This window comes from Ranitomeya imitator, chromosome 6 (genome assembly GCF_032444005.1).
Source record: "Ranitomeya imitator isolate aRanImi1 chromosome 6, aRanImi1.pri, whole genome shotgun sequence".
Taxonomy (NCBI): Eukaryota; Metazoa; Chordata; class Amphibia; order Anura; family Dendrobatidae; genus Ranitomeya; species Ranitomeya imitator.
The window spans coordinates 33345123-33368617 of record NC_091287.1 but is presented as its reverse complement, the minus strand read 5'-3'; the positions used below and the strand labels follow the sequence as shown (position 1 = coordinate 33368617).

Here is a 23495-nt window from a genome sequence, read left to right as displayed (position 1 = left end):
TCTTGGAAGTGGTGGGGATCCCAGCAGTCAGAAAGTTATTACCTGGGACCACCCTTTTAACTATGTTTATGCAGGGGAAATAGAGCACAGACCACTAGAAAGATTTAATAAAATTGTATTCAGCTCAGAATGTTGGACCTAAAAGTGCAGCGATGATTAGTAAGAGGCAGAACGTCATTGTTTACTTAAAGTTTTTGTGTTCCTACTTGTTAATTCACATTGTGAAATTTTAGATATTTTTAATCGCAGACTTTTATATCTTTTTGTACGCTTAGAAGCTTTACAGACTCTGCTCCTCTTTCTCTCTTGCAGTTATTTTTATTTCAATTGCTGCGAGGACTGTCCTACATTCACCAAGGCCACATACTGCACCGGGACCTGAAGCCGCAGAACCTTCTAATCAGCGATACAGGGGAGCTGAAGCTGGCTGACTTTGGTAAGGAGACTTTACAACACATGAAATAAAAAATGCCTTTTTACTTAAGGTGGTTTTGCATCAAACTATCTATCTATCTATCTATCTATCTATCTATCTATCTATCTATCTATCTGATATCTATCTAATATATATCTATTATCTATCTATTATCTATGTATTATCTATCTATCTAATATATATCTACGGTATCTATTATCTATCTATTATCTATCTATCTTCTATCTATCTACCACCACAAGGTGACCTTCTTTGCTGCGAGCCTACCCTAATATGATACCTATCCAGGGCAGATAGCCTACAATTATATGGGAAAATAGGATCCTACCAATATAATTGGAGGCTATCCACCCAGGAGAGGTATCCTATTATGGTAGGTTCCCAGCAAAGAAGGTCACCTTGTGGTGGCTGCTGGACACACTTGAATTGTCCAATTTATGCTCTAAGTATCTTCATTTTTTCATATTTTCTAGAGCAGTAATGCAATTCACATTTCATATTTCATGTTTCCATGCTATAGCGTTACAGAATGCAGCTTTATTGGTTAGTTACATATGGAGATGGCTACTCTTAGTAAGCATCTGTACACACCTGTTTTCTGATTGGAAGTGACGGTCGGTCTTTAATATTGTAACAAAAAAATAGAAGCTGCTCACCGCACTGTTCCACCACTAAATAGTAAAGTGTTTTTTTTTTTTTTAGTATATCATTATCGCATTCTTTTATTGACACATTATTATCATTATTATTATTATTATTACTTTTTTTAAGTTGGAGCAGTTTTGTAAAAAAACGATTCCTTTCGGACCCGCTGTCCCAGACTGATTTATTTCATCTATTAGCATTTATAAATCTCTATTTGGAGTAACCCCTCCGGTCACATGTGGGATTTGTGGCTCCTTATTGGTTTTTTTGCTTTGTGTGTTTACACTGTACGGCGGTGTCAGATGTAATGACCTGGGACAAGCTTAATGGCCGTTTATTGACCGCGTATATTTAAAGGTCTCGCGCAGCGTTCAGGTCTTGTGGGATTATAGAACAGTCCGTATACAATGATCACTCTCCATACATGCAGAACAGGCTAATCTACATGGCGAAGAGACTCCTCGGAGCATATTCTCTGCCATTGTCTCCAAACCCCACAGGACTCTTGTGTTGATCGCACCATTATTTCCTGCCTGCTATATTGAAAAATGGATGAAGGAAATTATTTTTTACGTTGCTATGTTTTGGGTTTTTTTTTAAGGAGAGACTAAAGTCTGACTACCAGCCTTAACGATGGGGCCACCAATGATTTGTGTGTGTCACCTGGAGAATGGCCAATCTCTAGGAAATCATTTTGGTGAGATTTGGGCCATGGTTCAAATGGTTTGATGTGGTCGAATAAAAATCAATCCAAATTGAAGGCGTCTATTATTCTCCAAAGTCTCTCCAAACCTCGAAGCAAAAAAACAAAACAAAAAAACAAACAAAAACGAGGCCAGGAAGGGGTTAAAAATACTAGAATATTATACTCTCCTGTCCTATGGTCGCTCTTCACTTGTCCTGTCACGCAGCTCTCTGCCTGCCTAATTCTTGATATTAGCGAATCAATTTGTAAAGAGTCGAATTTGTTATGAATTTCCCCTAAAATTTGGAGTGCCTGAACTATAAAAATTTTGGTGGGGCATTTGGTTCATACAAATCCATCAGTACGCCATAACCATAACCCTGTCGGTCACCATTTTACTGGATTCTTTATAGGGCCATGAAAGGGTGAAAACATAATTAACGATTATACTTGTCTGTCATAGGCTCATCCCTTACCTGACCTGCCACTGGAGCTCACTGCCTGGTCCTCCTCTTACCTTGGGTCTTCAGTCTTCTGTCTGGGATCAGCTGGCTATGACCGGGCTGGACAACATGGGCATGTAAGCGGGCGACACACATCATGACGAACGTCGCTCCTCACATGACCATGTTGTGAGGCCTAGACCGCTTTTATTTAGTGCAAATTTTATAGTCTTTGCAATGGAGCATGGTTCAGAGGATCCTCTGGGGTGTGTCTTTAGGTTGCTCTGCATTATTAACCTGTGAACACGCCCCTTGAATGAAGACCACAGAAAGTAGCACTAAATAAAAGGATCCTTAAATCTGTAACTGATGAATTAAAATGGTCTTTTATGGTCTTTTAAAGGGGGCGCGGTTCACAGGATCCTCTGGGGCGTGTCTATATAGCCTGCTTATCATCATTACCTTGTGAATGACACCCCCTTGTACCATAGAAAGTAGTTCTGAGTAACAAGGCCCATGTCTCTGGAATTGTATCATAAATGTACAAGGGGGCGTGGCTCACAGGATCCTTTAGCCAGGTCAACATTATCACCCTGTGAATCACGCCTCCTTTGTACCATAGAAAGTAGTTCTGAATAATATTTAGCCTGGTACATGCTATGCTGAAAATGTCTGCCATGCATTAGCGGGTATACATGGTCTAGAATTGACCCTAGTTAAGCAGGCTAATCCATATAAGCAGAGCTGGTTAGATTATTGCTTACCCATGGTGCAATCACAAGACCACCACGACTGCCAGCTGTGAACTGCGGTAACCTTACTGATGTCACCACACGTCTATGCCCGTCGGGCGGTGGTGGGATCTTCGCCAGTTAATTACATTTCGTGCACAGATTTCCTGCGCTTTATTCCAGCTTCAATAGCAGGTAACATATTATATGAATTGTACCATATGAACTATTCCTCTTTCTTTTGGACGGGGTCTTTTCTACTCCCTCCGTTGTTGAAGGTAGTATTGTTTAGTGTTGTAATCACTTCCCAGCATTACATAGTAACATAGTAACATAGTTAGTAAGGCCGAAAAAAGACATTTGTCCATCCAGTTCAGCCTATATTCCATCATAATAAATCCCCAGATCTACGTCCTTCTACAGAACCTAATAATTGTATGATACAATATTGTTCTGCTCCAGGAAGACATCCAGGCCTCTCTTGAACCCCTCGACTGAGTTCGCCATCACCACCTCCTCAGGCAAGCAATTCCAGATTCTCACCGCCCTAACAGTAAAGAATCCTCTTCTATGTTGGTGGAAAAACCTTCTCTCCTCCAGACGCAAAGAATGCCCCCTTGTGCCCGTCACCTTCCTTGGTATAAACAGATCCTCAGCGAGATATTTGTATTGTCCCCTTATATACTTATACATGGTTATTAGATCGCCCCTCAGTCGTCTTTTTTCTAGACTAAATAATCCTAATTTCGCTAATCTATCTGGGTATTGTAGTTCTCCCATCCCCTTTATTAATTTTGTTGCCCTCCTTTGTACTCTCTCTAGTTCCATTATATCCTTCCTGAGCACCGGTGCCCAAAACTGGACACAGTACTCCATGTGCGGTCTAACTAGGGATTTGTACAGAGGCAGTATAATGCTCTCATCATGTGTATCCAGACCTCTTTTAATGCACCCCATGATCCTGTTTGCCTTGGCAGCTGCTGCCTGGCACTGGCTGCTCCAGGTAAGTTTATCATTAACTAGGATCCCCAAGTCCTTCTCCCTGTCAGATTTACCCAGTGGTTTCCCGTTCAGTGTGTAATGGTGATATTGATTCCCTCTTCCCATGTGTATAACCTTACATTTATCATTGTTAAACCTCATCTGCCACCTTTCAGCCCAAGTTTCCAACTTATCCAGATCCATCTGTAGCAGAATACTATCTTCTCTTGTATTAACTGCTTTACATAGTTTTGTATCATCTGCAAATATCGATATTTTACTGTGTAAACCTTCTACCAGATCATTAATGAATATGTTGAAGAGAACAGGTCCCAATACCGACCCCTGCGGTACCCCACTGGTCACAGCGACCCAGTTAGAGACTATACCATTTATAACCACCCTCTGCTTTCTATCACTAAGCCAGTTACTAACCCATTTACACACATTTTCCCCCAGACCAAGCATTCTCATTTTGTGTACCAACCTCTTGTGCGGCACGGTATCAAACGCTTTGGAAAAATCGAGATATACCACGTCCAATGACTCACCGTGGTCCAGTCTATAGCTTACCTCTTCATAAAAACTGATTAGATTGGTTTGACAGGAGCGATTTCTCATAAACCCATGCTGATATGGAGTTAAACAGTTATTCTCATTGAGATAATCCAGAATAACATCCCTCAGAAACCCTTCAAATATTTTACCAACAATAGAGGTTAGACTTACTGGCCTATAATTTCCAGGTTCACTTTTAGAGCCCTTTTTGAATATTGGCACCACATTTGCTATGCGCCAGTCCTGCGGAACAGACCCTGTCGCTATAGAGTCACTAAAAATAAGAAATAATGGTTTATCTATTACATTACTTAGTTCTCTTAGTACTCGTGGGTGTATGCCATCCGGACCCGGAGATTTATCTATTTTAATCTTATTTAGCCGGTTTCGCACCTCTTCTTGGGTTAGATTGGTGACCCTTAATATAGGGTTTTCATTGTTTCTTGGGATTTCACCTAGCATTTCATTTTCCACCGTGAATACCGTGGAGAAGAAGGTGTTTAATATGTTAGCTTTTTCCTCGTCATCTACAACCATTCTTTCCTCACTATTTTTTAAGGGGCCTACATTTTCAGTTTTTATTCTTTTACTATTGATATAGTTGAAGAACAGTTTGGGATTAGTTTTACTCTCCTTAGCAATGTGCTTCTCTGTTTCCTTTTTGGCAGCTTTAATTAGTTTTTTAGATAAAGTATTTTTCTCCTTATAGTTTTTTAGAGCTTCAATGGTGCCATCCTGCTTTAGTAGTGCAAATGCTTTCTTTTTACTGTTAATTGCCTGTCTTACTTCTTTGTTTAGCCACATTGGGTTTTTCCTATTTCTAGTCCTTTTATTCCCACAAGGTATAAACCGCTTACACTGCCTATTTAGGATGTTCTTAAACATTTCCCATTTATTATCTGTATTCTTATTTCTGAGGATATTGTCCCAGTCTACCAGATTAAGGGCATCTCTAAGCTGGTCAAACTTTGCCTTCCTAAAGTTCAGTGTTTTTGTGACTCCCTGACAAGTCCCCCTAGTGAAAGACAGGTGAAACTGCACAATATTGTGGTCGCTATTTCCTAAATGCCCAACCACCTGCAGATTTGTTATTCTGTCAGGTCTATTAGATAGTATTAGGTCTAAAAGTGCTGCTCCTCTGGTTGGATTCTGCACCAATTGTGAAAGATAATTTTTCTTGGTTATTAGCAGAAACCTGTTGCCTTTATGGGTTTCACAGGTTTCTGTTTCCCAGTTAATATCCGGGTAGTTAAAGTCCCCCATAACCAGGACCTCATTATGAGTTGCAGCTTCATCTATCTGCTTTAGAAGTAGACTTTCCATGGTTTCTGTTATATTTGGGGGTTTGTAACAGACCCCAATGAGAATTTTGTTACCATTTTTCCCTCCATGAATTTCAACCCATATGGACTCGACATCCTCATTTCCTTCACTAATATCCTCCCTTAAAGTGGACTTTAGACAAGACTTTACATAGAGACAAACCCCTCCTCCTCTCCGATTTTTACGATCCTTTCTAAACAGACTGTAACCCTGTAAGTTAACTGCCCAGTCATAGCTTTCATCTAACCATGTCTCGGTTATTCCCACTATGTCAAAGTTACCTGTAGATATTTCTGCTTCTAGTTCTTCCATCTTGTTTGTCAGGCTTCTGGCGTTTGCGAGCATGCAGTTTAGAGGATTTTGTTTTGTTCCAATCTCCTCACTGTGGATTGTTTTAGAAATGTTCTTACCTCCCTTCTGAGTATGTTTTCCTGGGTCGTCTTTGTTCGAGTCTAATGTTTTTCTTCCCGTCCCCTCTTCTTCTAGTTTAACGCCCTCCTGATGAGTGTAGCGAGTCTTCTGGCGAATGTGTGTTTCCCAGGTTTGTTGAGGTGTAGTCCGTCTCTGGCGAGGAGTCCATCATACCAGTAATTCACACCGTGGTCCAGGAATCCAAATCCTTGTTGTCTGCACCATCGTCTTAGCCAGTTGTTTGCATCAAGGATCCTGTTCCATCTCCTGGTGCCATGCCCGTCTACTGGAAGGATAGAAGAAAAAACTACCTGTGCATCCAGTTCCTTTACTTTCTTCCCCAACTCTTCAAAGTCCTTGCAGATTGTCGGTAGGTCCTTCCTTGCCGTGTCATTGGTGCCAACATGTATCAGAAGAAATGGGTGGACGTCCTTGGAGCTGAAGAGCTTTGGTATCCTATCGGTCACATCCTTGATCATCGCACCTGGAAGGCAGCATACTTCTCTTGCAGTTATGTCCGGTCTGCAGATGGCTGCTTCGGTGCCTCTCAGTAGTGAGTCTCCCACCACCACCACTCTTCGTTGCTTCTTGGCTGTACTTTTTGCTGTCACTTGTTGCTGTGTGCCCTTTTCTTTTTTGCTTGCTGGTATTGCTTCATCCTTAGGTGTGCCATCTTCATCCTCTACAAAGATTTGATATCGGTTCTTCAGTTGTGTGGTTGGTGATTTCTCCATGGTCTTCTTGCTTCTTTTGGTCACATGCTTCCACTCATCTGCTTTTGGAGGTTCTCTGACACTTTTTGCACCTTCTGTGACCAGTAGAGATGCTTCTGTTCTGTCTAGAAAGTCTTCATTCTCTTTGATGAGTTTCAAAGTTGCTATTCTTTCTTCCAGACCCCGCACCTTTTCTTCTAAAAGGGCCACTAGTCTACACTTCTGACAGGTGAAATTGGATTCTTCTTCTGGTCGATCTGTGAACATGTAGCACATGCTGCAGCTCACCATGTAGGTTGTCACATCTGCCATGTTGCTCCTAGATCCTGCTGACTTGCTGTGTGTTTTCCTTCTTGTGTAATCTACTCAGCCAAGCTCTCTTGCAATAATGTCCTACAGGCAAAAATTACGGCGCGCGGTTTAAAATTACGGCGCGCGTAGCATTCAATAGCAAGATATTTGCATTGCTGGATACATACCTACTGAGCTTTCTCCTTAGGGAGCCCAGAAACCCTTGACCCCTTGATCCTAATTAACCTGTTTTCCCTTTTTTGTAGCATTTTTTTTACTGTGCACCTTATGTATTTATATATCTATTAAGCCCTTTCTGACCTCGGACGGGATAGTACGTCCGAGGCCAGAACCCCCGCTTTGATGCGGGCTCCGACGGTGAGCCCGCATCAAAGCCGGGACAGGTCAGCTGTTTTGAACAGCTGACGTGCCCGCAATAGCGGCGGGTGAAATCGCGATGCACCCACCGCTATTAACTAGTTAAATGCTGCGGCATTTAACCGGCGCTTCCGGCCATCGGGCCGGAAATGAGCGCATCGCCGACCCCCGTCACATGATCGGGGGTCAACGATGCTTCTGTATAGTAACCATAGAGGTCCTTGAGACCTCTATGGTTACTGATCTCGGCTAGCTGTGAGCGCCACCCTGTGGTCGGCGCTCACAGCACACCTGCACTTCAGCTACATAGCAGCGATCTGATGATCACTGCTATGTAGCAGAGGTGATCGAGTTGTGCCAGCTTCTAGCCTACCATGGAGGCTATTGAAGCATGGGAAAAGTAAAAAAAAAAAAAAAAAAAAACGTGAAAAAAATATATATAAAAGTTTAAATCACCCCCCTTTCTCCCCATTCAAAATAAAACAATTAAAAAAAATCAAACCTACACATATTTGGTATCGCCGCGTTCAGAATCGCCCAATCTATCAATAAAAAAAGCATTATCCTGATCGCTAAACAGCATAGCGCAAAAAAATTCGAAATGCCAGAATAACATTTTTTTTTTGTCTCCGCGACATTGTATTAAAATGTAATAACGGGCGATCAGAAGATCATATCTGCACAAAAGTGGTATCAATAAAAATGCCAGCTCGGCACACAAAAAAAATAAGCTCTCACCTGATCCCAGATCATGACAAATGGAGACGCTACGCGTATCGGAAAATGGCGCAATTTATTTTTTATTTTTCTTAGCAAAGTTTGGAATTTTTTTCACCACTTAGATAAAAGAGAACCTAGACATGTTTGGTGTCTATGAACTCGTAATGGAGAATCATAATGGCAGGTCAATTTTAGCATATATTGAACCTAGCAAAAAAAAGCCAAACAAAAAAACAAGTGTGGGATTGCACTTTTTTTTTTGCAATTTCACCCCACTTGGAATTTTTTTCCCATTTTCTAGTACACGACATGGTTAATCCAATGATGTCGTTCAAAAGACCAACTCGTCCCACAAAAAATAAGCCCTCACATGGCCATATTGATGGAAAAATAAAAACGTTATGGCTCTGGGAAGGAGGGGAGCGAAAAACGAACACTGAAAATCCCAAGGTCATGAAGGGGTTAATGACTATACTGCAGTCAAAATTATTAATGTGTATTTCTTAATACTGGCTGACCTACCGCTATGATTGGAGGTCCCCTTTATGTCTATTTTTATTATTTCCCAAATTTAAATTATTTATCAATAAAAATTCACTATTTTAATTGTATCTCTCCCTTCACTTCTTTTTCTCTGATGGCACCATACCGTAATTGATTATGTTGTGAAATGATGTCACCACACACAGTGTGAGAAATTGTCATGCTGCGAGCGGAGACATCAGTAAGGTTACCGCGGTTCACCGGCCGGCTCACACAGAGGTTACCGTGAAACCCCTGGCTGTGACCTGCGGTAACCTTAATGACCGTTTGTCACTGGTGCCAGGTTCTCACGCGACTTTCCGTGTGTTCCGGCTGCTGTGGTGAGCGGTCACGTTACTGATGTCACCGCTCGCCACAACATCCGGATGTAGCAGAATCGGGATCGTCATGGGGCCTTCTTATTATGGATTTGCGGGAGACAGTTGAGGATTACTTTTATTTTTTTGGTAATGAATGGGTAAATGAGGGTAATTGTCGGGGATTGATTTTCACAATTAGAGGACTTTGCTCTGTGCACGTATTTATGTCTGTTCCCTGCAGAGTTAATAATGGTGGTGTCTGACTGACAACTCTCCATTACTAACCCCAGGGCTTGATGGTAGCTGTGATTTTTAACAAATCGCAGCTGTCATCAAACCCACATATTACCCCAATTACCAAGGCACCAGGATGAGCCTGGAAAGTGCCAGAATTGGCGCAGCTAATGTGATATTTTGATTCTGGGGTGGCTGCGGCCTCCTATTTTTTGGCACGGAACAGGCCATTAGCCATGGACCATTCCAGCCTGATAGTAGAAGACCACGGCTGTCTGCTTTATCTGAGCTGGTTTTAAAACATAGGGGGGACCCCAACCGTTTCTGTTATTTATTTATTTAATGCGCTGGCTACAACTATTATCAGCGTCACCTGGTCTCGCTGATCGCAGGGAGACCAAGCGAGGAGGATGATAAGAGTTGTAGTCAGCACCTGGCGCTCGGGAACAGCGCTAACTGCTTTTCCCAGTCACCGGTGAGTGTCATACAGAGAGCGCACAGATGTCAGTGTGCAGGTGTACAGGATGTATTGCAGACCGCGCTGCTGGGAAAAAAAACGGACATGTCAGCGTATTGTGAGCAGATCCATAGACTTGAATGGGGCTATGTGTGTAAGTGTCTCCATTACTTGTGAAACCTGTCACCACACGCACCGGAGACTGATCTGTAAAAGGGGCCTAAGGGTGGGGACTGGTGTACATTTTGTGCCCAAGTTTTGTGACTTTTTTTCGAAAAGTCACAAATGATGAATCGGGCAGAAATACCTGGAAAACCTAATAATAATAATTTAATAATCATAATACATTATTTTCTTATTTTTAATATTTGTGTATTAAATAAGTTAAACGTATCAATATATACAGTATATAATATAATATATTATAATATATTATATGTATATTTACCATTTACATTTTTTTTGAATCCTGCACATTTTTTAAGGTCCATAATAATTATAATAATAATAAATATAATCCTAGACCTTATACATGAAGAGCTGTTGATAGGCATATACACTGACAACAAGGGTATATTCTAGGTGGTCTCCTTAAATAAGAGGTCATATATCAAATCATGACAGGTTGTAGAAGTGCTCGGTGCCGCAGAGGGACCCGCCGAGTTCTGCTAACGACGGCCCCTCAATATCACACAAAGGTTAAATTTATTATTTAGCGCTCTCATGAATACGGCACGGGATGTCTACTGGTCATGTCACATACACTCATCATTTCATTTTTATTTCCTATAAGAAAAGCTATAGTGTGTATATGTATATGTATATATATGTATATGTATATGTATATGTATATATATATATATATATATATATATATATATATATATATATATATATATATATATATATATATATATAATTTTTTTTTTTTTTTTTTATTAAATATATGTTTTTGGATATGTTGCTGTAACGATATTTTTGGAAACTTTTTACAGACATATTTTCAGTGTGAAGGCAGTCATTTATTGAATTATGTTTCTGTCTAACAAAAAAAGTTTAATTTTTTTACATTTAAATGTAAATAAAAAAATTCAAAGTGTAAAAAGAATTTTTTTTTTTTTTACAGTTTTTACATTTTACCTTTTTTATGTTCATGTTTCTTTAAAAACATTTAATGATCAATATTATAAAACATCAATGTTCTATTTTGAATTTCTGAAGTGTACCTGTTATCACCAGGAAATAATAATTGGAGAGTATAGGTTTGGTTTGCTATTGTCTCATTTTTTTATTATTATTATTTTTTTTTCATTATTTTTGACAGTCTTTTAAATCAACTTTAAAAACCAGAGAGGCGAATAATTGAATGTCACATTTCAAGGATTTTCTTAAGTGCTGTTCTGGTTCTGGTGCAGTCCTCTTCAGAATTGTTGACTTCCGATGAGAATTGACAGCGGCTATTGCCGTATTGTGTTGCGCGCTCTCCTTTTTTTGTGTGTTGTGCCCATTGTAGTATCATGTAATTGGCTAGAATGTGTTATCATCTAGGAGGCCAATTCATGCAAAAATCGTACTACCCGTAATATAAAGGTTGCAGAGGTGTAAAAAAGACTGGATAATTGGTTTGGTAGCTCATTGTTCGTATCTAAGTCTTGGCAGCTGCGAAGGTGGAAGAAGTCTAGCATGTGTATGATGAGTGACAATCAGGTTATTATATTGTCTGCCGCCTGGAGCGGAAATCTCAAACAAAATTAACTTTTCACATAAAAATATGTTTTTCTTTCCCCTTTGGTTTCCAATAAAGTAATGAACTCTAGTTCTGTTTTACCTTCATGTTTTTTTTTCCCCCCAATTATTGAACATGTTACTTTTTATTAAACAAATTTAATGTTACACATCAGATTGGTTTTATTTGTTTGGAAACTTTTTTTTTTTTTACAAGAAAAGGTTAATTTTCCATAAAAATAATTGTGTAAGTGAATTATGAGAATTAAAGGGTTTGTCCAGTTGTAGGGTTGGGTTGAAGTGCGTGTTTGCTGTGGGCCGAAACGGAGTTCTGGTGGCCCTAAAACCCCTCTTGTAATCAGATGTCTGGGTGGAGTGTGTGGGGTGGTGGAGTACGTTCCTTACTCATTTTTGCTTCGGGAGTCATCATCACCTCAATGGGACAGGATCCGGCTACAAACAAGGCAGAAGACCTTGGGTAAGGGTTAACAGGTCCGACTTTACTGTGCAATTCATTTACCTGTGGCTGCAGAATACAGATGAAGACAAAGTCTCTTTTTAGTGATGTTCCCTTGGTTTTGTGTTCCATCAGTCCTTGTCCCCGTCCTGCCCTGAGACCCATCATCCTCACCCAAGTCCGCGACCCTGTTGACACTTACCTCATCAGAGAGACAGAGGCATGACTCTCTATACCTCTCCTGAACCTTGGGTCCAAGGCTGTCCCGGAGTCCAGACTTGGCCGATGATGTGCCCTCATTCTTCTAGGAGACCCGCACTGACTAAATACATTCTTCTCTGCTGTACCTTCATTGCACTGGAACCTGCTAACTCTATGTTAGCCTTGCTCTCCACTCCACCCAGAACTTGCATTTGTACTTGATTGAGTCCTGGACTCTGACTCAGTCTCTAACTACTGTAACCCGGAAACATTTTCTATAACCCCTCCCCAACCGTGGGCTAATCCCAACACTATTAACGGTCTAATCCCAAGTGCAACTCTATCCTTACCTATAGTATGGTTCTCCTTGTGGACAGACCTCCCGCGTTTCCGGGGATAGCCTTAAGCATAACCTGTAGGAGAATGAAACACACAACACCGGCCATAGGGATAAAATCTAACATTACTTTATCACGCAATAATGTATAAAACTAAACAACACCGTTACAAACCCACCTTTTGCCATGGCGTCTTCTTCATCCCAGCCTCCCCCCTACACAGTCACAATATATTGATGACCTTTCCTATAGGTTTAGGCATCAATATCCGATAGTTAAGAGTCCGACACCTGGAACCTCAACTGATCCGCTGTTACAAGCTCCGGTGACCAGATGTAAACACATTGAAAGAAGCTCCTCTCCGTAGATCCATTCCTTGTGTAGTGGCTGCTGCCGGGTACTGCAGAACAGCTCCTATCTTCAAAGAATGCTGTCAATCAGTATATTCTTTACCTGCAGACCTTGGGTAGCCTCTTCCCTTCTTACTACAGATTGGCTTTCTCTAAAGTATTCGCAACACGCCCATCCACCGGCATGTCTAACACTGTGCTAATCCGAGGGGTAGAGCAGAGAGAGTATGCTCTCAATGAGGCGGACAGATGACAATATCCCTGAGCTGAGAACAAGTAGCAGAAGCAGCAGCACAGCCAGCTATGTAAAGCAGTTGCACAGTTGGAATTTTAGCGGAAGACTTATTTTAAAAAAAAAAAGTTGATTAACAATAAAAAATTGTACAAAAGCAAAAAACTCTTTACATTTTATCCTAGAAACGTGAATGTTTTCTTTGTTCTATCATGTCTAATTATCCATCTACAACTTTTTACTATGGACCATCCTTACTATTATTGTTCCCAGGCATCTTGGCAATACCTTAGGTAATTATTTAAAGATAATTTGCGTAACACAGATTAATTTTGTCTTCTAGGTCTCGCTCGAGCCAAATCAGTCCCGAGCCACACATACTCTAATGAAGTAGTAACTCTTTGGTATCGACCTCCCGATGTCCTACTGGGCTCCACAGAATACTCCACCTGTCTGGACATGTGGTAAGTCTCGCTAGAAAGTTAATTTGTTGCAAAATTGCCAAGTTTTTATTGATTTAATACATACATAATTCAAATTTTATTTTTTTATAGGCAGCTAATATTGTATCTCTCGTCAATAATAATAAAAAAAATGCGTAATTAAATTTCCCACATCTCTTTCCACACCTGCTCCAGTGACGTCCGCCTCTGTCACCAGGAGCTGGAGTATTCATTCTGCAGGCACTGCTGATTGTGAAGACTTCACAGCCGGTATCTCTGGGAAGTGCAGACGTTGTCCTGCCATTGAAACTGGTGTGGCTAGACCCTGTGGTTGGACTTAGCCAGGCCGAATGGTCATGTGTGTGGTCCAGCAACTCGGCAGGAATAATCAGCTCCCTGCTGTGGCCAGACCCTTCTTAAACTCCTTGTATACTGCTTGAAGTTGCCAGATGTTGAGCTCAGGGTGCTGTCCCTATGGATATCCTGTTACTGACCCGACTTTATACTGACCTTGCCTTATCGTTTATCCCTCTTGGCTTTGACCCTAGTTTTTTTCTGCCTTTGTTTTTGTCTGACCGTCTAGTATTTCAACTCCGTTTTTCAGTTGAATACGGCTTTGCCTTATGACTCTGGCCAAGTTCTCCCTCCTTAAAATGGTCAACTTTGTTTGACCATCCTTGCCTCAGGATTGCTTCTCCTGCTGCAGCCACTCCGTTGACACAACCCAGGGGCCCCCGTTAGAAGTCCAAATCCTCATTTAAAGTTTGAAGGCTGGAATTCTTCTGGGAACTGCTGGCCAGAGGGGTTAACGACAAGTGTGTCTGATGTGTGATGCGCTTTCCACAATTTATTTAACATGCTCCATATATACCAGGCAAGCGATGGCTGTGAATTACAACCAGGACCTGCCGCTAACTACCTGTTAAACCAGTTAAGTGCCGCTATCAATTTCTGTCAGCGGCATTTAACTCCTACCGATGCGCGCTCGTGTGCTTACTTGCCCCCATTGGCACACCCGTGACATTATCGCGGGTCGTTGATTTGTTGTCATGACAGCTAGGGGTCAGCCGATGACCCCAGTGGCTGTCATTAAAAACCCTGCCTGTGGCAGAGCGTCAAAGGAGACTCTGATTTCTGTTATATGCAGTGATGATGACGCATCTCTGCACGTATCACAAGCGATCGGATCATCACATCTTCAAGACCTCTAAGGGGGGCTAACCAGATCAGTAAAAAGTACAAAAAGAAAAAAAGGTTTTAAAAAAAATATATGAAAAAAAAAATTAAAAGTTCAAATCACCCCCCTTTCCCCTCAGTGAAAATAAAGATATTAAAAAATACACATATTTGCTATCTATCACAGTATACAAACAATTAACCCGATTAGAAAACTCTGTAAACGGAAAACATTTAGAATGCCAAAATTACGTTTTTTTTGGTCGCCATGATTCCAGAAAAATTACTGTAACAAGTGATCAAAAAGTTACATCTATCCCAAAATGATGCTAACGAAAACTTTGTCTCTCCCCCCCCCAAAAAAATAAGCTAATATACAACTCCATCAAATGAAAACTAAAAATGTTATGGGTCTCGAGAAAATGGTGACACATCTCCAAAATTTTTTGTTTGCAAACTTCACATTTTTTTTCCCACCACTGAAATAATAAAAAAAAAACTGGACATGTTGGGTATTGCCGTAATCCTTTTGATGAGGAGAATCATATTGCAAGGTCTTTTTTACCATTAAAATATACACTGTAAAAACAATTCCTAAAAAAACAATGTCAGAATTTAGTTTTTTTCACAATCTCATCGCACATGGATTTTTTTTCCTGTTTTTTGAGAACACTTTGTGGTAAAATGAATGGTGTCATTCAAAAGTGCAACTCGTTCCGTCTATGGACGGAAAAATAAAAGAACTATGGCTCCGGGAGGAAGAAATGGAAATGAAAAAATGAAAATGGGCTGTGGCGTGAAAGAGTTAAGCTTGTATCCTAGACATACTTTTTTTGTTGTTTTACAAAGGCGTAATATTTTAGAATTTTAGATATTTTCATATTGTAAATAAAGATAAGAGAATCTTTTGAAATTTAAATTCGCCCGCTCTTTTGAATTTTACCCAAAAATGTGATTTGCAGCTAATTAAAGGGACTTTTTTTTTTTTTTGCATTTTTTTTTTTATCGAATCAAAAATTGTTTAAATTCACCGGGACCTATGAATTTTTGGAAATTCAGATCAAACTTCACATCGATCCACTCATCTCTATTAGTAAGTCATGCCTTTTTAAGGTGGCAGACCATGTGAAATTCTACTACAACTTCTCTTAAAGGGGTTGTCCACTGTCTCAATCAGCATGTTTGCACCAGTTAAATAACAACCCTTACACTTGCCTCCGGTGCCGGCGGCGTTTCAGTGATTTTGGTGCTCGCTCCCCTGGGGCTCACCTCACATTATGTCATGAGAGCCCCTGTGCCCAGTCAGCGCTGGCTTCACTTTCTTTGCCTTTGGGTGAATCAAACATCAAGAGGAGCTGCTGCTCTCGCTTCCTTTTGAGTGTTAGATCAAAATCCGCAATGCAAGTCTATGGAGCCAATGACATCCGAGTGCGGTCCGATTTTCACGGACCGACAGGAATGTAGAGGTTGGAGAAACTTTATTTTTTCCCCTCTCGACCTCCAAGAAAAACTTATGCCACTCTGATCAAACTCTGATCAAACTCTAATCAGATCATTTTTCCTAGATGTAGAGAAAACGTTCGTGTGCAACCAACTGGGAGAAACACAGGGGATCAGACGGGGTTGTCCGAGAAATGCACAACCCCTTTAACTGTTATTGTAAGTAGGGTATGATGTTTTTTTTAATATTGATATTATTTCATAGGGTTTTTCACATATTTTTTTAAAAAAATTTCTGCTTTTTGGACAATTTTTTACTTTAGTAATAAGTAGTGCACTCATTATTACCACTAAATCCCTAGCAATACACACTGCTCAAAAACATAAAGGGAACACTTAAACAATAGAATATAACTCCCAGTAAATCAAACTTCTGTGAAATCAAACTGTCCACTTAGGAAGCAACACTGATTGACAATCAATTTCACATGCTGTTGTGCAAATGGAATAGACAACAGATGGAAATTATTGGCAATTATCAAGACACCCTCAATAAAGGAGTGGTTCTGCAGGTGGGGACCACAGACCACATCTCAGTACCAATGCTTTCTGGCTGATGGTTTGGTCACTTTTGAATGTTGGTTGTGCTTTCACACTCGTGGTAGCATGAGACGGTCTCTACAACCCACACAAGTGGCTCAGGTATTGCAGCTCATCCAGGATGGCACATCAATGCGAGCTGTGGCAAGAAGGTTTGCGGTGTTTGTCAGCGTAGTGTCCAGAGGCTGGAGGCGCTACCAGGAGACAGGCCAGTACACCAGGAGACGTGGAGGGGGCCGTAGGAGGGCAACAACCCAGCAGCAGGACCGCTACCTCAGCCTTTGTGCAAGGAGGAGCAGGAGGAGCACTGCCAGAGCTCTGCAAAATGACCTCCAGCAGGCCACAAATGTGCATGTGTCTGCACAAATGGTTAGAAACCGACTCCATGAGGATGGAATGAGTGCCCGACGTCCACAGGTGGGCGTTGTGCTCACAGCCCAACACCATGCAGGACACTTGCCATTTGCCACAGAACAACAGGATTGGCAAATTCGCCACTGGCGCCCTGTGCTCGTCACAGATGAAAGCAGGTTCACATTGAGCACATGTGACAGACATGACAGAGTCTGGAGACACCGTGGAGAGCGATCTACTGCCTGCAACATCCTTCAGCATGACCGGTTTGGCACTGGGTCAGTAATGGTGTGGGGTGGCATTTCTTTGCAGGACCGCACAGCCCTCCATGTGCTCGCCAGAGGTAGCCTGACGGCCATTAGGTACCGAGATGAGATCCTCAGACCCCTTGTGAGACGATGTGCTGGTGCGGTTGGCCCTGGGTTCCTCCTAATGCAGGACAATGCCAGACCTCATGTGGCTGGAGTGTGTCAGCCGTTCCTGCAAGATGAAGGCATTGAAGCTATGGACTGGCCCGCCCGTTCCCCAGACCTGAATCCGATTGAACACATCTGGGACATCGTGTCTCGCTGCATCCACCAACGTCACGTTGTACCACAGACTGTCCAGGAGTTGGCAGATGCTTTAGTCCAGGACTGGGAGGAGATCCCTCAGGAGACCATCCGCCGCCTCATCAGGAGCATGCCCAGGCGTTGTAGTGAGGTCATACAGGCACGTAGAGGCCACACACACTACTGAGCATCTTTTCCTTATCATCAGGCAATTCCACTGAAGTTGGATCAGCCTGTAATTTGATTTTCAACTTTGATTTTGAGTATCATTCCAAATCCAGACCTCCATGACATATTACCGTAGTTGTGATTTACATTGATAATTGTTATGTTTTATTGTTCTGAACACATTCCACTATAAAATGAATGAAAATTTGCAACTGGAATATTTCATTCAGAGATATCTAGGATGTGGTATTTTAGTGTTCCCTTTTTTTTTTTTTTGAGCAGTGTATTTGGTTCCTCGGCAGAAATTCCGATCACATCCTATATCTTATTAAGGCCGCATTTTTTTTCACTTGGAGAAATTAAGACGGCTATTACCATTGTCTATATGATGAATGTTACACCCCGGACCTTTTGTGGCTCTGGTACTGAAGTTTCACAAATACACGTTGACTCTTCCTGAGGTCTAAACAAGTGACAAATGACACTATTAGGATTGTGTTTTATTTTTCTACCTCCTCGCTGATGTCTACTGATGGAGATAAAATAGAACGTATCACACTGTATGTCTATGGTCGACCGGTTACCGCGAGTTTTTTTTTTTTTTTTTAGTTTTCTGCTTGGAAAAGATCTAGAAGTGTCTACCAGATAACACAAGCCCCTTATGTTTCCACAAGTAGCACCCAACAAAACAGATGATGAGAATAAACGGCCCGATATTGTAATGAATGAGGCTCGGGGAGGATTCCGCTCAAGCGGAGGAAGGAAACGGCCCCACAATTGAGGGGGACCAGCTGCACTTAAATGGCTGCACTAACATTGTCGTTTCGGGACTGCAGGTGTCCTGTCTGAACACTATTTTTACACTTCATTTGCTATTGTAGAACATTAGGGATGTAAGTAAAAGCTAATGACTCCAGTGCAGTCCCACATCAGACCTTCCTTGTTTGTGGCTGCGGCGACTCCTGAGCCTCTTGGGTGACGGCATCTCACCAGCCCGGATGGACACGGACGTTACTTATGTTATTACTGGGTGAAATTAATGTCTTCTAAATACCTTCAAAGAGTAATAAAAGCATAAACATTGCCCTGAAACATAATACATAAACTAAAATGATCATTTCCATTTTAAGAGTATTTAAATTTTATAAAGTGGTGGCGTATCGCTAGGATATCACATCACATTATAATCAATGGGGGTCTAACCTCTGAGAGTGAAGGGGATGATGTGCTAATGCTTAATCAATCATAATTAATCAAGCTTTCAGCTATCTGGAGGTTATGTAATAATTGATTGATAATTGATCGGTGGAGGTCTAATCAGCAGTCAGCAGAACAAGGCACTTTTTTCCTTGTTACAAAATTGAGTGGTAAGTCTGACCGCCACTGCATTCGTTCTGTATGGAGCTGCATGAATGGAGTGGTGATAGTGCATCTTCCTGCCGATCGATGCAGGACCTCCACCGATCAATAAGTTATCACTTATTCTTAGGGCTTGTGCTCACGGCTGTGTTATCAGTCCGAGTACGATCTGCCAAAATATCAGATTACACTTGGACAAAGGTTATTCTGTGGGGTTGTACACATTTCCGATTTACTTAACTATATACGAGTTGGCGACTCTAGGTTCAGCACCTGTTCACACTGAGTCTATGTTTGGATGTGCCGGTCAGGTTTTTGAAATGTATTCTCTAGCCTTCTGATCGTGCACTCCGCCTCCTAGCCACAGGTGTTTTAATTACAGCAGGTCCAATACCCCTCCACAGAGAGAGAGAATTTTAGTCTAGGAAGAGGTTTCACATGTACCCATTCAGATGGAGACGTTTATTCTCAGCGAGGTAATGCAAGCGTAGGACCTGGTATAAGAGAGATGCCGTAAAGGGGCTACCAGGTACACATAAAATTGGCCATTTTTATGCGCTAAATGCTCTCATTTTTCATATTTCTAGTGCAGTAATGCAGTTCAAATTTCGTGTTTTTCAAGTTTGTATGTTCTAGCGCTGCAGTGTGCTGCCTTATTTACTTAACTATATACGAGTTGGTGACTCTAGGTTCAGCACCTGTTCACACTGAGTCTATGTTTGGATGTGCCGGTCAGGTTTTTGAAATGATTTAGATAATCGACCCGATTCTCTTCGATGACAGAATATACACTGGTGTAACATTAGCCCTAGGATAACTTGTTTTCACCAGACAACCCCTTTTAATTCTACCTCCTCTACCTAACAATTCTTCTGTGCGTATAGAAGTGCGGTCGGCCCGTCTAAACAGACCATTAAATGACCGCCAATAGGCAGTCATTTATCAACCATAGTCGGTCAGCTAAATGCAGCCTGCGTCATGGTCGGGATAGATGGTGTCACGGCTCATATAGTCTAGGATTAAAGTACACTTTTACAAAAAAAAAAGTTCTAATATTGGAAACCTGACCTTCCATTGGTCAACTGAATATTGAAAATAAAAAATCTATATATAATTTTCCATGTAATTTTTTTTCAAATTCTTAATTGTTTGAATTAAAAAAAAAAACTGGTTTCTAGGACAGCTTTGATTAATGTGATCATACAAGTTAATAAAAAATGTAATTTTTATTTTTTTTGTGGGATGCTAAATATATTTTAATTTAGAAAATGGAACAGAAAAAAATCATATTCGTTCAGAATCTGAAAGGGACCTGGCTGATGCGTTTTAGAAGTCCAAGTGCGGACGTGTCCTGTGTCCTATGTGCTTTCGGCCCTGTGATAGTATTGTTTCACCTTTTTTTTTTTTTTTTATAGCCGGTAAGAAAATCACAATTGGAGCGTTTTTTGATTGACAGCCGTTCCCATGAGAAACGTATGCTACATGTTTTGTTTTTTGTTTAAAATAAAGATCCCTAAGGTAAAGATGTTCTGTTTCCATAGTAACACATTCGGAACTCTGTTGTAATCCATAGGTTTTCCAAGGCTCCGACAGAGTGGGATATATATCTAAGCTCTAGTGGAGCCTCCTGGACGCTGTAGGGCGTCTGAATGACGGAACAAAGCCATTAATTGCAAAGTAGTCCAAGCTTGACCTTTAAGAATGTCCACTGGGCTACAAGTGGTATGTGTCAAACCAATTTATTTGAGCATGTACTCGGATCTAGGGAAGAAAAGTCTCCTTGTACCTCAATGACTTTCACCTTGATGCACTATATGCGCTAATATTCTCCGGCTCACCACCGTAGTTAAGAAAGTTTTTACGTAAAATGGTAGCTGTCATTTGACGAGCATCTAGGTCTCTTTTTGTTACTTAATTTTATTTTTTTAAGATTTTTTTTTTTCTAACCTCCTCTAATTGCCACCGCACCCCTGATTCTGGATCAATTTTTCTTTTTCTTCTGTGCCCCTCTGTTCTTAAGTTATGTCCCCTGTTAATAAAGTTTAAAATTTTCCCTTCAACCAACTGGGCGTGTACCCCAGAACTTCTCCCTGGGGGTTTGCTGTTTCTCCTCTGATGCTGGCCAATCAAAAAAACAGCCCGGGCCACATAGAATTTTTATTGTATACACCCAGTTGGTTAAAGGGAAAAAAATTGCATGATTATCAACAAGGGGTATAACTTTGGAATGGAGGGGCACGGAAAAATAATAAAAAACGGTTCCGTATTCAGTAGACCAGCGGCAATTAGAGGAGGAGGTACTCAGTCTATATTATATACCGGTAAGTCAGTGACATTTTCTTTTAAAGAGTGTTTTAAATATCCTGACATACCATCTCTCAATTCTTCTTGGTGACTGAGAACTCCATCACTTGTTGGACAACTATGAAGACATCTTAGCCCAAGTAGAAAACTTTCCTCAATTCCAAACTCAACTTATTAGAGGGACGTTATTTCTAACACTGTGGCCCCTAGGTGTGAAGGGTCCAATGCAAATATTTTCTATGACAAGTGGGGATCCCAGATTTCCGAATTGTTAGTGGGGAAGATTAACAAATGTCCTCCCACCCCACTCGGGGCGCCATCGAGTTTGGTGGCTAAATCCATGAAAACACTTTTGTATTCGGCATCACTTGGCGTAGACATTTGTTTTCTATCTCCAGATAAAAGTGGACACTTCCATTTGTTTTATTGAATTTTAATAAAATGAATAACGGTACATATTTTTATTGAAAAATAAAAAATCCATAAATTTACTTACGAAAATATTAGATTCTGTAGAAGAAAAGATTAATAATCCGAATGTAAAGTCTGAAAACTCCGATATCCTCTTATAAATTTTATTATTTTTTTCATAGTTTTTTTTTTTTTTGTCTTTGTGTTTGGCTATTTAATTCTGCCGATCAATGGCTGACATCTTCCTGGTAATTATATTTATCTCCCCCGAGAGATCGGCTTAAATTATTAGGATGTTTATCAGCAGGGGTAGAACAAAACATATGAAGAATGCAAGTCAGGTTTTAATCAATGTCACTTCCAAAGAGGAGCCGAAGCCGCGGGTTTGTGTCCGGGAGACGGCGCGTGTTCAATTAGAGGGACGGTTTATTGGGAATACGCTGCTGAATTATAATACTTCTGTCATGATGAAATTGTTCTAGAAATATTTACTAAATGTCATTTACATCTTCAGACTGAAGATTCGAAGAGAAATCAGTTAAAAGGTCCTTGAAGGAAAACTAAATACCCCAAAAAATGCACACACAAAATCAATGCAGCACTTCCTCCGTTAATCTCTTCCCTTTCTTTAATCCTATTAATTTCAAAATTAAAAATTAAAATTGATTGGAAAATATATAAAGAAATCTTCACGGTGTCTCATGAGATCAGCCATATTCCCCATGTTTCTCCTCACTCGTCCTGTGTGTGCCTGCAAGACTCCAGGCAGCAGCAGGAGCCTCCCCCCATTCCCCGATTAAGATTAAGCCCCCCCCTATTGGCCAAGGGGGCTGGGCTTCAATAGACCACCAGCCAATGATGGATCATCAGATTGAAATTGCCCTTTTTATGCAAAAATTTTAGGGAGTGTTGTTCTTCCGTACCTGACTTTTCATAATCCAGAGTAATGGCAATCAGCGTGTACGGTTCCATGGTGGCCTCAATGCTGAGAAATACGGGCAGATACTTACACATCATATAGTATGGAGGCATCTGAATGGCTCGAAATTTATTCTATAGCAGGACAACAACCCCAAACATCCTGCCGATGTCATTAAGAAGAACAAGGAGTCCTGGAAGTGATGATCCGGCCCTGATCTCACATCATCCAGTCTGTCTGGCATCACATGAAGAGACAGAAGGATTTGCGCGAGCCTCATCCACAGAAGATCTGGGGTCAGGTCTCCAAGATGTTTGTAACAACCTCCTGCCGAGTTCCTTAAAAAACTGTGCGCACGTACCGAGAAATAATGGAGGCAAAAGGCGGTCACCAAATATTGATGGGATTTAGATTTCTCTTTCGTTCATTCACTTTTCATTTTGTTAATAAATAAAAATAAACTATTAACACTTCTATCTTTAAAAGCTTTCTGACTTTGCAGCATTGTTTGCACACATACCTCAATATATGTATCCGGGTTCTCCAGTTTCCTCCCACACTCCAAAGACATACTGATTGGGATTCTAGATTGTGAGCCCCATCGGGGACAGCGATGATA

General features: G+C 40.9%; 1 protein-coding gene across 5 annotated transcripts in view; it reads left to right on the top strand.

The window, feature by feature from the left end:
* The window catches only part of CDK14 (cyclin dependent kinase 14), a 521480-nt gene that overhangs the window by 233539 nt on the left and 264446 nt on the right, over positions 1-23495 (top strand). For all 5 annotated transcript variants that reach the window (XM_069729432.1, XM_069729431.1, XM_069729435.1 and 2 more), the window contains 2 exons: positions 313-436; positions 13495-13615. In XM_069729432.1, coding sequence (XP_069585533.1) covers positions 313-436; positions 13495-13615 — 245 coding nt within the window. The remainder of the gene's footprint in view (positions 1-312; positions 437-13494; positions 13616-23495) is intronic.